Here is a 15,213-nt window from a genome sequence, read left to right as displayed (position 1 = left end):
GGCACCTGCAAACATGTGGTGCACATATATACATCCAGGCACACACACACATAAAATAAGTCTTTAAAAATAAAAACTTAGGTGCGTTTGTAAACTTTGGGTCGTTTATCAGCGGACAGATGAAATCAGCACTAAGTGGGAATCAAGGGGACCTAGGTGGTGTCCTAATTTATTCTCTGGTCTGTTGCCTTCCTCAGAAAGGACTTCGGCTAGACTATATACCTAGTCTGTTGGTGGCAATTTACAGCTTTACTACGCCCATTGTCCAATCCAGCCCCCTTGATATCACAGGTGAGGAGACTGCGGCTTTGAAATGACATAAAACGAGGAGAGGTAACAGAATCTTGAAGTCAGGGATGAGGGACTGAAGTCTTGAAACTTAAGTAGTTTTTGCAGGTTTGTTTTTGTCTTGAGATGGGGCCTCACTTTGTAGCCCAAGCTGGCCTCGAACCCACAGCAATCCTCCTGCCTCAGCCTCCACAGTTCTGGGAATACAAGCGTGAGCCACCCCACACGACTAACCTCTCGGATTCTGTTTAACAACGACGAATAGAACGAATTGGTAAAAACCGAAGGGGGTCAAAACGCAGAGGGAGTGGACGGACTATTTAAACAAACAGCTGAGGGCGGAAGAGCGATTTCTGAGATCACTTCCGGTGCGGGGTTGAGTTCCGGAATCAACAACAGGAGGAGCCAATCAGAACCATCCTCCGGGAGCCAATGGGAGAGCCGATTACAAACAGCCAATCCAGGCGGCGCTGTCACTGTTATGGTCCTGTCAGGGCGCCGGCGTCGTGGTGCTTGGGCGCTCGCCACCGGCCGGAGTCCGGTGCGACCTCGTCCGGAGCAGCCGGGTGGCCTGGCTCGCGTGTCTCCGCCCTCGGCCCAGCCCGTGCCTCCCGGCTCGCAGGCCGCCCGGTAGCTCGAGCGTTGCGGATCGTCCCCGAGGCCCCGGGCCCAGCCGCGCTTCAGCACCGCCGAGGGCTCCGAGGCCGGCGGGATGCAGCCTCCGGGCGCGCCCCCGGCCTATGCGCCCGCCACCGGGGACTTCACCTTTGTCTCCTCGGCGGACGCGGAGGGTGAGTGCGGGCCTGGCCGGGCTCCGGGGACTCCGCCCCTCTGCCCGCTGGGCCTTCCCCGAGGCCGCCGGTGACGAGGGAGGGTGCGGGGCGCGGATCGGCCGCTGCGCCTCCCCCACCATCCCCGGCTGCCACGGCTCGTTCGCGAGTGACCCCGCCGATCTGTCAGGGTTTTCTTGCCCAGATGCTCGGCTCCGCGGTTACTCCAGGAAGAGTCAGGGATCAAAGCCTGCGAACAGAGTGGGGCTGTGTTCCTCTGCTATTAATAGAAAAGCTTTTCTCTTTCTTTCTCCTGAGTATTGTTATGATCATCTGGTTGTGCTGGGAAGATTTTTCTGCTGCACGGGATTTCCCCCTCGTCGTTCAACTCCTTTTAACCTGACTCTTTATTATCCTCCAGTAATTTTGGGCTTTTGCTTTAATTTTATTTACTTTCCAGGGACCAGATTTAACTGCCTAGTATGAAAAGACAAGCTGATTTCGCTTTAGAAAATCAGTCTTAAGAGACTAGGGTAGGGGTTGGGGATTTAGCTCAGTGGTAGGTAGAGCACTTGCCTAACAAGAGCAAGGCCCTGGGTTCGATCCTCAGCTCCAAAAGAGAGAGAGAGAGGGAGGGAGGGAGAGAGAGAGACAGACAGACAGACAGACAGACACCAGGGTGTGTCAATCCCAGTGATCCCAGAGCTTGGAAGGCAGAGGCAGGTAGATTGTGAGTTTAAGGCCAGCCTGGACTACATCCATATCAAGTTTCAGATCAGCCAGGACGAAAAGAAATTTCGGTCTAGAGATGAACATAGATTTTCTTCGAAATCGGTTTTCTGTAAATATGTTTTGTTCCCTCCTTTAGAAATTATATTGGAGCCAGGTGGTGGTGGTGTGGTCCTTTAATCCCAGTCACACTAAATTACCCAGGCTGGACTTAAACTCAATATGTAGCCAATATTACCTTGAATGTGTGATTTTTGCCTCAGTCTCCAGAGCAACTGGAGTTATTACTTTATGTCAGACAAATAGATAATTCTGTATCTGGTTTATGTCTGTATGCCAGGAGAATTAACATTACCTGGCTCATAGTTAGGTATAATCTCCTTTCATCTGGATTTATATTTTATCAGGATCTCTGCGTAATTCATAAGCACATTAACATTTTTGAGAAGCACTGGCTTAGAATTTCATAAAAAATTAAAGAAGAGGGAAGTATTCCTAACTAGATCGGAGAAAGCCAGGCAAAGTGGATCACATGTGTAATTTCCTGCTCTTGAGAGGCTAAGACAGAGAGATTAAGGAGACTTCAAGTCCAGCCTGGACTAGAGTGAGACTTTTTCTCCGACAAAGTCATCCTAGCATTTGGAAGGTGAAAGCAGGAAGACCAGAAGTTCAGGATCATCCTTGTCTATGTATTGAATTTGAGGCCAGCCTGGGCTACATGCCTTAGCCTCCTGAGTGCTGGGATTACAGGCATACACCAGTGTACCTGGTATGTGTTTCACCTCTTCTGGTTTTGTTTTGTTGTTGTTTTTTTCTAATTGTAAAGTGAAAAGCAGTACAATGTCTGATAAAATGTGAAGATTATATGGAATAGCAAATATTCATAAAGACTGGCAAATTATAATTATCTGAATATACATTTCGGTTCACATTCACATATTTCACCCTGGTTCACAGTTTTGTCTTCTCTCCTAAGATCTCAGTGGTTCTATAGCAACTCCAGATGTCAAATTAAATCTCGGTGGAGGTGGAGAGTTTATCAAAGAATCTACAGCTACTACATTTCTGAGACAAAGAGGCTATGGCTGGCTTTTGGAAGTTGAAGATGAGGATCCTGAAGATAACAAGCCACTTCTGTATGTGAAAGAATATGTCGTTTGTGATTTGAAGACCTATTCTGTGGGATGCTTGTGTTCTTGATATTTTTAAAGATGAGGAAAATTTTAACCTTTTGGGTGAAAAACAATCGCGCGCCAGAGAGATGGCTCAGCAGTTATGAGTGCTCCCTGCTCTTTCAGAGAACTGGAGTTCAGTGCCATCATCATCCAGCTTGAGCCACACAGCTGCCTGTTGCTCCAGCTTCTTGGGATCTGACATTGTCTTCTGGCCTTTGTAGGCACCCGTACATGCTTGGCATTCACTCATACAAACACACATGCACATAAATAAGTCTTTAAAAATAGTAGCAGTTTTCAGTTTTACTGGTACTCTAAAAACTGAAGCAGCGAAGAAAGAACGCTTCTAGCCTGTTGAATGTGGGTGTCAGGAGCTTTAGAGATGGGGCTGGGGGATGGCCTAGTGGTCAAGAGCACTTGCTGCTCTTGCAAAAGACTGGGTTTCTGCCCAGAATCCACATGGTGGCTCACAACTGCTTGTAACTCTAGTCCAGGGGATCCGATTCCCTCTCTGACTTCTGAGGGTATCAGGCACTCATGTATTATACAAACATACATGCAGATAAAACACTTACTTTAAAAAACAAAGCAAAACAAAACAAAACAACAACAACAACAACAAACCTCTTTAAAAATATTAAAGCTGGAGCTGGGCACTGCACTGTTGGCACATGCTTTTAATCCCAGCACTTGGGAAGGCAGAGGCAGGAGGATCTCTGTGAGTTCAAAGCCAGCCTGGTCTACAGAGTGAGTTCCAGGATAGGCTCCAAAAGCTTTACAGAGAAAACCTGTCTTAAAAAACAAAAAAAAAAAATTAAAGCTGGAAGCCAGGCTTTGTAATATATGCATGTAATTTTAGTATTTGAGAGGTAGAAACACAAGCTTCAGGAGTTCAGCCACAGCCAAGAAAACCTGAGCTGTAGGTTCAGGGAGAGACCCTGTCTGTAGTTGGAGAGCTTCTCTCCAGGTTCCACCAAGCCCCCACGGTCCCACAACCCATGTATAAAATAATCATACAGACACTTATATTATTTAAACTGCTTGGCCATTAGCTCAGGCCTACCATTGTCTAGCTCTTACTCTTATATTTAGCCCATTTCTGTTAGTCTATACTTTGCCATGTGGCTTGTGGCTTACAGGTGTCTTTACATGTTGCTTGTCATGGCGACAGCTGGCAGTCTCCTCCCAGCCTTCCTGTTCCCAGCCTTCCCCTCTTCCTTGTCCCGCCTACCCTATCCTTCCTGCCTGGCTACTAGCCAATCAGCACTTTATTTATACAGAGTGATATATCCACAGCACCTGTCTCAAAAGGACTATATGGAGAATGATAGAGAAGAGTAGCCAGCACCTTCTTTTGGCCTCAGTGAGTGTGTACAGGAACTTTCACCTGCACATAGACCTACCTGGTCATGCATTCCAACAGATTCACATTCACGTGAGAATCTTTAAAAGAAAGAACAAGATCCACTCTGCTGGCATGCCTTCAATCCCAACACTTCAGAGACAGAGACAGGTGGTCTTTTTGAGTTCAAGGCCAGCAAGGATATTTGGTGAGACCCTCTCTCAAAAGAGAAAGAGACCACTTTAAAAAAAAATAAAGTTCTATGTTTCTTTTACATACATATAAACAAATACACTCTACACTGTATCTTGTTTGACCAGCTATCCCAAATAATTATTGTCATCAAAAGATCCAAGGTTTTGGTATAGTTATGGGTGAAATTCAGGTTTGAAACATAATTATGGGCCAGGCAAGGTGACACACACCTTTATACTCAGGCAGAGGCAGATCTTGGAAGCACTTTGTTTCACTTCATGCTACTATGGTTTCAAAACACCAGCAGCAACTATGAGATTGTAGATGTTTCAGCATCTCTAAAACAGATATTTTCCCATGGAATCAGTCTAGTGTATACTTCAAATGCTGTCTAGTTTTAAAGTCCTTTTAGACCTATTTTACTATTCAAAATTACATGTTTTTTAAGAATCTTATTTTAAAATTATAGGGAAGAATTGGACATTGACCTAAAGGATATTTACTACAAACTCCGTTGTGTTTTGATGCCAATGCCATCGCTTGGTTTCAATAGACAAGTGGTGAGAGACAGCCCTGACTTCTGGGGTCCGCTGGCTGTTGTCCTTTTCTTTTCGATGATATCATTATATGGACAGCTCAGGGTAAGTATACCTCAGTTTATACAGACAGTGGATCCTTCTATGAGACTTAAAAATTAGGTGTAGTCACATATTTACTATAAAAACATATTTGAGAGATGTTTTACGTTTGCCCATTTTCCTCGCTTGTTCGTTCCTGAAATTGTTTCATAATGGATTAAGTCGGGTGTGCCTTGGATTGATTCTTTCTCAGTGTATCCACATCTTATTTTAATTTTTATTTATTTTACTGTATGTGTATGTTTTGCCTGCATGCAAGTGTGTGTACTATGCGCATGCCTGTTGGATTCCCTGGAGCTGGGCTGATGGATGGCTTTTAGTCATCCTGTGGCTGCTAGAAATCTCCTGGACCCCTTGCAAGAGCAGCCAGTACTCTTAACCACTAAGCTGTCCTCTGCCCCAGCTTTTCCACATTTTATTAGTTTTTTTATGATTAATTTTATTATTTTTAATTATGTGTATGTGTGAGGTGAAGGCATGTGGATCTCTGTGAGTTCAAGGATTGCCTGGTCTACATAGCAAGTTCCTGTCTCTAAAGAGAAAATATGTGTGTGTATGTGTGTGGGTATGTGCATGTAGTGCTGGTACCTGGGAAAGTCAGAGGTATTGAATTCTACAGGAGTTGAAGTCATAGCCAGTGTGAGTGCTGACAATTAAATTTGGGTCTCAGAAGAGTGACGTTCTTACAGCAGAGCCATCTTTCCAGCCCTCTGTGACTAAGGCAGAAGCACCCTGAGGAAGGAAGGATTTATTTTGGCTCACAGTCCACGGTGGGGAGGACATCATGTGAGAAGCTTGCCTCTTCCATTTCATCCACTTACTACCCCAACCCATTCACATTAGGGTGGATCTTCCCACATCCATTAACCAAACTTAGAAATGCCTATCTAGAGGTCTGTCTCCTAGGTGATTTTGTTGTTGTTGGGTTGTTTTTTGTTTTTTGTTTTTCCTGAGAGAGGGTTTCTCTGTGGCTATCCTGGATCTCGCTCTGTAGATCAGGCTGGCCTGGAACTCAGAGATCCACCTGCCTCTGCCTCCTGAATGGTGGGATTAAAGACGTGTGCCACCACCACTCAACTTCCCTAGGTGATTTTGAATTGTCTTGTCAAGTGATTCTGTTAGGCCAAGTGTTGTGGGGTATGCCTTAATTCCAGCACTTGGGAAGCAGAACCATCAGGTAGTTCTCTGTGAATTTGAGGCTGGCCTGATCCACATAGCCAGTCCCTGGACAGCCAGGGATACATAGTGAGACTTTGTCTCTAAAAAGCAAGAAAAAAGCAAAATAAAGAAAAAAACACAAGTTGCTTTTGATCATGGTGTTTGTCACAGCTGTAGGAAAGCGAACACACATGGCCTTATTGCTGGTAATGAGCAAGTGCTTCTTCCCTGAGCTGTGTTCTAGCCTTATTTTTGTTTGTGAGACATGGTCTCGCTAATTTGTTTTTATTTTTGTTTTGGGGCTCACTCTGTAGCCTAGGCAGGCCCTGATCTTATGATCCTCCTGCCTCAGATGTCTGAGTATTAAGATAAAGGTATGTGCCACCAATTTGACTTGTTCTTTATTATTAATATGTTCTAGAGATACTTTGCAATTATTTAAATACCTTGTTTCTCATCAAACTTAAGCCTAATAAATTTTGAACCCATTTAGTACTATAGTATTGATTGAATAGTAATTATCCTAATTCCTTCATTTCATCTATGTTTATTATTTTCTAAGGAACAGCCACCCTTCTTTTCTGTTACTTTACTACCCAGTTATTTACATCAGTATGGGTTCTGAAAGTTTGTTTTGTTCTCTGAACATCCAATATTACCATTTATTTTATTGTTCAGATTGTTTATTTTTTTGGGAGCATCTTGCATCTTCAGGCTTTCTATGACTTTTGCACTTATCCCTTACTTTGTATGTGTATGTGTGTGCACACACCATTTGTTTGTGTGTGGGCAGGTGAGTGTGCATTTGTGTGTGTACACGTGCTGACCAGAATTCAACTTTGATGGTTGTTCTTCAGAACACCGTCTCTACTTTGATTTTGGGGACAGGGTCTAAGTTAGACCTGGGGCTTGCCAGCTGGGCTAGGTTCTGCCTCCATTTCCCCACTGCTGGGATTACAGGGCATGCCACTTCAGCCAGCTTTTGTGTCAGTCTTGGGAATCAAGCCTCAGGCTTGTGGGCAAGCACTTTCTCAGCTGAGCCGTTTCTTAGTCCGTATTACATACTTCTTGAGCACGCTTCTCTTTTTACCACACAGGCATTTATAAACTAAGTGTGCATTGTTTCTCTGATGGAGCCTGGAAAGCAGTCAGTACTCTTGAAAAGGCTCCTTCCGTACTAGTGAGGGAATGAATGTTAGGAAGCAAAGTCTGGAAGTTGGGATAGTAGGAGGCTGAGGAAAGAAGACTGCTGTGGGTGAGGTCATCCTGAGGTACATGGGGAGTCTGAAGCCAGCCTGCACTACTGTGTGAGACCCTGTCCAAAATGGAGGAGGAAACCAAGATCTGGCAGTGTTTATGTCTCGTTTATTTTCTCTCTTTTTATTGTTTGTTTAGAGACAGGCTTTCTCTGTGTAACAGCCCAGGCTGACCTCGAACTCACAGAGATCCACCTGCCTCTGCCTCCCGAGTGCTGGGATTAAAGGCGAGTGCCACCACCATTCCCATATGTTTATGTTTCTAATTGAGTATCATTTGTGGTGTTAAGTATATATGAGGAGTTAAAATTACCTGACATATCTGCTATATTCAATAATTAAGTCTTAAAGACTTCTTAGGAAAACTGGCAGCTTATTTTGGGAATGATTTTTGCTTGCAGGATGTGATAAGCCATGGAAGCTAATAGTAAACATTTTGTTTTCTTTAAAGTTATCTTTTTGGGCAGTGGTGGTGCATGTCTTGAACTTGGGAGGTAGAGGCAGAGAGGCAGGCAAATCTCTGAGTTCGAGGCCAGCCTGGGCTACAGAATGAGTTCCAGGACAGGCTTCAAAGCTACACAGAGAAACCCTGTCTCGAAAAACCAAAAAAACAAAAACAAAAATAAAGTTATCTTTTATCACCAGATGCATATGTTTTGGAGGCAGAGGCAGGCAGAGCTTTGAGTTTCAGGCCAGCCTGGTCTACAGAGCGAATTCTGAGACTGCCAGAGCTACACAGAGAAACCCTGCCTTGAAAAAACCAAAAATATATATACTATATATATATAAAATCTTTTATCGTGTTTCCTGGAATACTGAAGTTTTTTGTTTGGTTTGGTTTTTTTAAATTAATAACACTTTACAGGAGGTTGAGGCCGGGTGGTACATGCTGTCTTTCTAGGGCTTGGGAGGCTGAAGCAGGAGGTGAGGGACCAGCCTGTGTTACATATGAGACCCTGTTTCAAAAAAAGCCTGGAATAGAGTAGGCCTGGTGGCTCACACATGCTCACACATACAATCCCAGCACTTGGGAGGCTGATTGGGGGTAAAGGGAGAAGGGGAGAGAATATGAACATTGCAGGATCAGAAGTTCTGGGTCATCCCCTGCATATCAAGTAGTTTGGGGGTAGCCTGAGTCTCATGTAGACTCTGTCTCAAAAAGAAAAAAACTTACAAAAGGTTTAATAGCTATCTCATTGCGTAAGTGCTGACCATGCAAGCATGAGGACTTGAATTTGGATCACATGTACCCACATTGAAGCCACGTGTGTCCATGTATACCCACAGGTTCAATGCTGGCAGAAGGGGAGCGGGGACAGGCGGGTTCTGGGGCTCATTGGCCAGCCGGTCTGGCAGAATCCATGGAGAGTGATTGAGGAAAACACATCAAACACATTTCCTGGAATACTGAAGATGTTTGTTTGTTTGTTTGTTTTTGAGACAGGGTTTCTCTGTGTAGCTTTGGTGCCTGTCCTGGAACTCACAGAGATCCACCTGCCTCTGCCTCCCAAGTGCTGGGACTAAAGGCATGCGCCACCACTGCCCCCTTTCAAAATACTGAAGTTTCTTCAGCAGTTAGTGATTGTTGAACTTCAGTTTGGCTCTAAGTTTGTGTTACACTTGTATTTGTAAGTTGTGGAAATGTGCTTGAGAACTAACAGAACCTCCGACCTGAAATGGGGCCTGCTAAGCTGTCTTAAGTAGCAGAGAGTTGAATGTCTGAAAACAGCAGTTTATTAGATTTTTTTAATTAATGATTTCTTTTTCCTTTGTAAGGTGGTCTCATGGATTATAACCATTTGGATATTTGGTTCACTGACAATTTTCTTACTGGCTAGAGTTCTTGGTGGAGAAGTAAGTACTTAATTTTGAAAGGTAGCTTCTTTTTTTTTTTTTTTGTATGTGGAGCTGAGGATCGAACCCAGGGCCTTGAGCTTGCTAGGCAAGTGCTCTACCACTGAGCTAAATCCCCAACCCCAAAAGGTAGCTTCTTTGGTGTTGTTTTTTGTTTCATTTTCTAGACAGTCTCACTATCGAGCCCTGAAACTCACTTTGTAGACCAGACTGGCCTTGAACTCACAAAGATCTGCGTGTTCCTGCTTCCTAAGTGCTGAGGTAAAAGGGTGGGGATGTCACGAGAGGAAAGATAAAAATAGTAATTTTGTGTACCTGTGTACGTACAAATGAGTGCAGGTACCCATCGATTCCAGAAGAGGTCATCAGACCTTGTCCAGCTGGAGCTGGCCAGAGGTTGGGAGCTGAACTCAGGTGTGCTGCAAGAGCAGTACATGCCTGTGACTGCTGAGCCCTCTCTCCAGCCTGTTTGTTTTAGAGACAGTATCACTATGTGGCCCTAACTAACCTAGAACTTGTTACGTAGATCAGACTTCTCAGCACAAAAAAATTGTTCCAAATGGATATTTAACCCATTCAGTGATTTTGCAACATCACACATTTGTCATTTAGAAAACACTACTTTTGCCAGATGTGGTGATGCACACATTTAATCCCAGCATTCAGGAGGAAGCAAGTGGCAGGTAGAGCTCTGAGTTTGAGGCCAGTCTGGTTTGCATAGTGAGTTCCAGGACAGCCAGGGTTGTATAGATAGATCCTATCTCAAAACAAAAAAACCAAGAAAACATTAGTTCTATGTACAGTCTTACTACCATGAACATGACAGTCTTGTTTGGGCTGGGAACTTAAGTATGATAGGACTTAATTAGTTCTTGAATGAGAGAAAATATGTTTGACTGCTTTGTGATCTTTCAATGTTTACTTGAAGGCTGTGGTGTAGCTCAAATCTGGAGGCCTGGGTTAAATTCCCAGCACTGGCTAGAGAGAGGGTTCAGCACTTAAGAGCACTTGCTCTTGCAGAGCCCCTGAGTTCAGTTCCCAGCCCCCACATGGCATCTAAGAAAGAACTGTGTATCACTGCAGTTCCAGGTGTCAAATGCCTTGTTTTGACTTCCATTAGCACATACACATGGACCCAAGAACATACCCATAAATAAAAAACGAAATTAAAAAAAAAAATTCAGCCAGGCAGCGGTTGTGAATGCCTTTAGTCCCAGCACTCTAGTCCCAGCTAGAACTCTGTGAGTTCGAAGTCGGCCTGGTCTGTAGAACGAGATCTAGGACAGGCACCAAAACTACACAGAGAAACCCTGTCTCGGAAATAAAGAAGTTATGGTACGCTTCTGTTCACGGTCTCCTAGTTGCCCTTGCTTCTGTCTCTCTTTGCCACACATGACTTCTTTGGATCTTGGATTTTTAATCTGAAGATGGTGATCATGGTCTTTTAAAATGGTCTTTGAGCAAAGTATGGTGTTCTACACCTGTAACCCTGGTGTGGGAGGCTGTGGCGAAGGATCATGTTTGAAGCCAACTTGGGATACATGTCCAAATCTCGTTTCCTCTCCACATCTTCTACCCCTCACACCACCCCCCAAAAAACATAATGTCAACACTCTAGAGATGGAAGCAGACCAATCAGTTCAGTTGGCTACATAGTGAGTTTGAAGTCATCCTGAGTTATGTGAGACCCAGTCTCAAAAAAGGGGAGGGACGGCTCAGTGGTTTAGAGTACTTGCTAGTCTTCAAGAGAACCCCTATGATAGTGCTTCACAACCTTTCAAACTCCACTTCCAAGGGAAAATACTTTTCCTAAATCATAAGAAGACTTTTTTTTTTTAAGAGTTACTTTCTTTATGTGTGTGTATGTGTATCCCGTGTATACAGTATAATGATCTGTACTGAAAGTGGTTAGACATCATCCTAAAGCTAGAGACAAAGGCTGGTAATGTGGGTTTTGAACATCAGGCAACTGAAACATTGGAAATACAGTGGTAAAAAGGCCCTGGAATGTATAAGACAAGGTGATAATTTGAAATACATTGGGTGTGATTTCTTGATTCTCACGTTTATGTCATTACAACAAAGAATGATTCTGAAAAAAGTACCCTGATTCCTATGATATTTATTTAAATTTTAAAATTCACAGGTTGCATATGGCCAGGTTCTTGGAGTGATAGGCTATTCGCTACTTCCTCTCATTGTAATAGCCCCCGTGCTTTTGGTGGTTGGATCCTTTGAAATGGTGTCTACGCTTATAAAAGTAAGTTATACAGACAACATGAACTAGACAGCTCACTGCTTTCTGTACCAAAGTAAGTTGGTCCTGTGGCTAAGAATACTGTAACCTAAACTTAAAACTTCCTGAGACAGTGTTTATTTGGGAACAGAGACAATTCTTACCAATTTAGTTTCTTTTGATCCCCACCCCCCACCACCACCACCCCTACCTACTATAGAGTGAAATCTATAGGCATCTCAGGGAGACTGGAGACCCAGTAAAATTTCAGGATAATATAGTCATACTTTAAAATTTTTTTTGAGTATTTCTACTCAGCACTATTAAATATGAATTCATGGGGCAGATTTGGGAGGGGTGTGTTTATTTAAAATTCCACTGAAGCCAGGCATGGTGGTGGTCTACACCTTTAATCCCAGCACTTGGAAGATAAAAGCAAGAGGACCAGACATTGAGAGTTACCCTCAGATACATGGCAGTTTGAAGTTAGTCTTGACTAAGGTACAGCCCGGTGTCCGTCCTTATAGATGGGGTGCCTCTTCCCATTCCTAGGGAAGCAGTGGTAATAATACTGTGTACAATTTCAACTCAAGCTGTGAGCCCTCTTTCAGGGGTCATTTTACTCAACAAGTTGCCAGGTCAGGGTGTGGTACCTCTGGGAGTTCATACCACTTAGGTGGTTGAGGCAAGCACGTTGTGGGTTAAAAAGCAAGCCTGAGCCAAATAATTCCAGTACGGTGGGATACTGAATGAAACCATGTCTCAAAAAATAAAAAATAAAACAATAACATGATCATAATCACTAGGGACACTTGTTTAAAAGACTGGACACTAAATTTTTTTCCTTCGAAAATTTTTGTTTCTTTGTTTTTTTTTTGAGACAGGGTTTCTCTGTGAAATAGTCCTAGCTGTCCTGGAACTCACTCTGTAGACCAGGCTGGCCTCGAACTCACAGATCCACCTGCCTGTCTCCAAGTGCTGGGATTAAAGGCGTGCGCCACCACCGCCTGTCACCTTAGAAATTCTCAGATTTGATCTGGACATGGTGGCACAGCCCTTTAATCTTTGCATTCAGGAAAGAGCTGTACTTCAGTGTCTGAGTTTGGGGCCAGCTTGGTCTGGATAATAAGTTTCATTTATTTGTATGCTGTAGGCACATCCAGGTATGGCTTGTTGAGAGAGAGTTGTATTTTTAGTTTGCTGCTGTTTTTGTTTTTAGACAGTCTGACATTATAGCCACAGCTGGCCATGAACTCATTGTGTAGTTCAGGCTGGCCTTGAATTCAGGTGGTAGGTGAGTGCCAAAGTCTCACTTGGCCGGGCGGCGGTGGTGCATGCCTTTAGTCCCAGCACTCAGAGACAGGTGGATCTCTGTGAGTTCGAGGCCAGCCTGGTGTACAGAGTGAGTTCCAGGAAAGGCTCCAAAGCTACACAAAGAAACCCTGTCTCGAAAAACCAAAAAAAGCCTCACTTTGATCATTTTTTAAAACATCATAAATGTTCTTTGTGGTTCCCAAACGTTGATTGCTTGCTAATACGCTGCTGTTCTCTCTCTTTTAAGCTGTTCGGTGTGTTTTGGGCTGCCTACAGTGCTGCTTCATTACTCGTAGGTGAAGAATTCAAGACCAAAAAGCCTCTCCTCATTTATCCAATCTTTTTACTGTACATTTATTTTTTGTCCTTATATACTGGAGTGTGATCCAAGTTGACAAGAGTTGAGAAAGACGGTGTTACATTTGTGTTTAGCTGGGAGTTCTTGCTGAAGGGTTTGGAGAGGACATAACTAGTAAAGTTTTATACATTCCAGATAGGAAGACAGTTTAAAGTCTTTTTAAAACAATATTTTTTGTATTTAAGTAATTGCAGTTATCTGGGATTTTTTGGTCAGAATTCTGAATTCTGTTTGGTTCTTCATATTCCGCGAATAAATAAAAAACATTGTGTTTTTTCAGATTGTGTCAATATTCAGCTGAACACTTGTGCCAAATGCACCTAGATGGGTAATTGTATCTCACTTGAAGTATAAATTGACAACATCCTGAAAATCTAAAAGTGCAATTTTTTTCCTTTGAAGAATTTTCTCCTGCACCACAGATCCTGTAGATACCTATTTATATTTATACATATATATTTATGAAATAATTCTTATTCACAAAATATATTTCTGAATAGCCTAAAAATTAAGATACTAAATCTGATGCTTAAACTTTCCTTAATTTGGCCATTAATGTTTTTTATTTAAAACTTAAAATTTGTTTTTAAATTGAGTGTAATTTTTGAAATAATAGTTGCAGTATAGATTTGGTTTGTGTGTCTTTGCTCTTAAAAAACAGTTTTGAATGTCTAAACATTTGATTTAAAGTTTCTGTTTATCTTTTTGACCAAAGCAGCAAGAGATATAATTAATATGGCATTCATTAAAATCATTAATATATAGGAAAAATAATATTTATAGCATCAGTAAATATTTTTTAAGTGGTACCTTTCAATCATAAAAGGTTGCGGGAAGGAGACCTTTGAGGTCATGTGGTCTTGAACAATGTTATATGCAGTAGAAAATAAAACGTTTTCCAGCTGTGTGCTTTGTCTTATAATACCTTTTCCTATATTACTTGATATTTTAAAAAGTATTGGTTTCTTTCTGACAAATTTACAGTGTTTGTTAAGGGAAATATTAAGAAAATGTTATCAAAGAAGTTCTTTTGTAAATCCCATATTCTGTGTATACCTTTAATATTATTTTGTAAAGTAGATGAACTATTTTATCTGTGTCCATAAAATAGCAAATCCTGTTAGCACATTATTGTATTATTCTTTCTGATTTTGCCCAAAAAAGTTAACTTCTATTCCTGATATGGTATAACATCATCGTCTCTGTTCCTTAGGCAAAATAGATCTAGGAAAACAAGTGAAAGCCTTAGAGAGATAAAACCTCAGGAACTTGGAGTACTGAGAAGTAGTGTAGAAGTATCTTTGGCCATAGAAGCAGCAGCAGAAGGTAAGTAGACATCTGTCAGAGAGGTTCCTGTGGGCATCCCTTTGTATGAATGGTTATTTCGGTTTCTTGCTCATTTTGTGGTGCTGGGTCAAACTAAGTGCCTTGCACATGGTAGGCAAGTGATGTGCTGGTTAGCCACACCCCTCACTTACCAGGCATGTCAGCCTGCAAATCCATGATCCACACAAGGCTAAGGATAGCTCTAATGCAGCTCAAATCAAAAGCTTCAACTTGTGGCCGGGCGGTGGTGGTGGCATACACCCTTAATCCCAGCACTCGGGAGGCAGAGGCAGGTGGATCTCTGTGAGTTCGAGGCCAGCCTGGTCTACAGAGCGAGATCCAGGAAAGGCCCAAAGCTACACAGAGAAACCCTGCCTCGATAAAACAACAACAAAAAAAGCTTCAACTTATTTAAAACATGCTGGAAATTTCTGTGCAATTGCATGTGAACTTTATAGATGATTCTGTTTTGCAACTTGCAGTGAGTTGACCCTGAAACTAAGCTTTCTGGAGTTCAGACCAGATTATAAAATCTTGTTAATTGCTACATCAAGATATTCTAGGAATATTCCAC

At 42.6% G+C, this 15,213-nt stretch overlaps 1 protein-coding gene across 1 annotated transcript; it reads left to right on the top strand.

Moving 5' to 3' along the window:
• The first annotated feature begins 747 nt into the window (after positions 1-747).
• On the top strand, positions 748-14,441 carry Yipf4 (Yip1 domain family member 4). The gene is made up of 6 exons (XM_036171207.1): positions 748-1,079; positions 2,764-2,923; positions 4,969-5,140; positions 9,328-9,405; positions 11,552-11,665; positions 13,203-14,441. The coding sequence occupies exons 1-6, from the start codon at positions 1,001-1,003 to the stop codon at positions 13,338-13,340; spliced, it is 741 nt and encodes a 246-aa protein (XP_036027100.1). The 5' UTR covers positions 748-1,000; the 3' UTR covers positions 13,341-14,441.
• Positions 14,442-15,213: the final 772 nt, after the last annotated feature.

This window comes from Onychomys torridus, chromosome 21 (assembly GCF_903995425.1).
Source record: "Onychomys torridus chromosome 21, mOncTor1.1, whole genome shotgun sequence".
NCBI classification, from domain to species: Eukaryota; Metazoa; Chordata; class Mammalia; order Rodentia; family Cricetidae; genus Onychomys; species Onychomys torridus.
Note: the sequence above shows the minus strand (reverse complement) of the source record. Positions and strands in the feature narration are given on the sequence as shown.

What these genes read in the sequence shown, in the direction of transcription:
- Yipf4 (XM_036171207.1), top strand. Translation starts at nt 1,001, where the DNA reads ATGCAGCCTCCGGGCGCGCCCCCGGCCTATGCGCCCGCCACCGGGGAC. An exon ending in CTCCTCGGCGGACGCGGAGG is followed by an intron (nt 1,080 to 2,763) that starts GTGAGTGCGGGC and finishes TTCTCTCCTAAG; the next exon opens with ATCTCAGTGGTTCTATAGCA. An exon ending in CTAGAGTTCTTGGTGGAGAA is followed by an intron (nt 9,406 to 11,551) that starts GTAAGTACTTAA and finishes TAAAATTCACAG; the next exon opens with GTTGCATATGGCCAGGTTCT.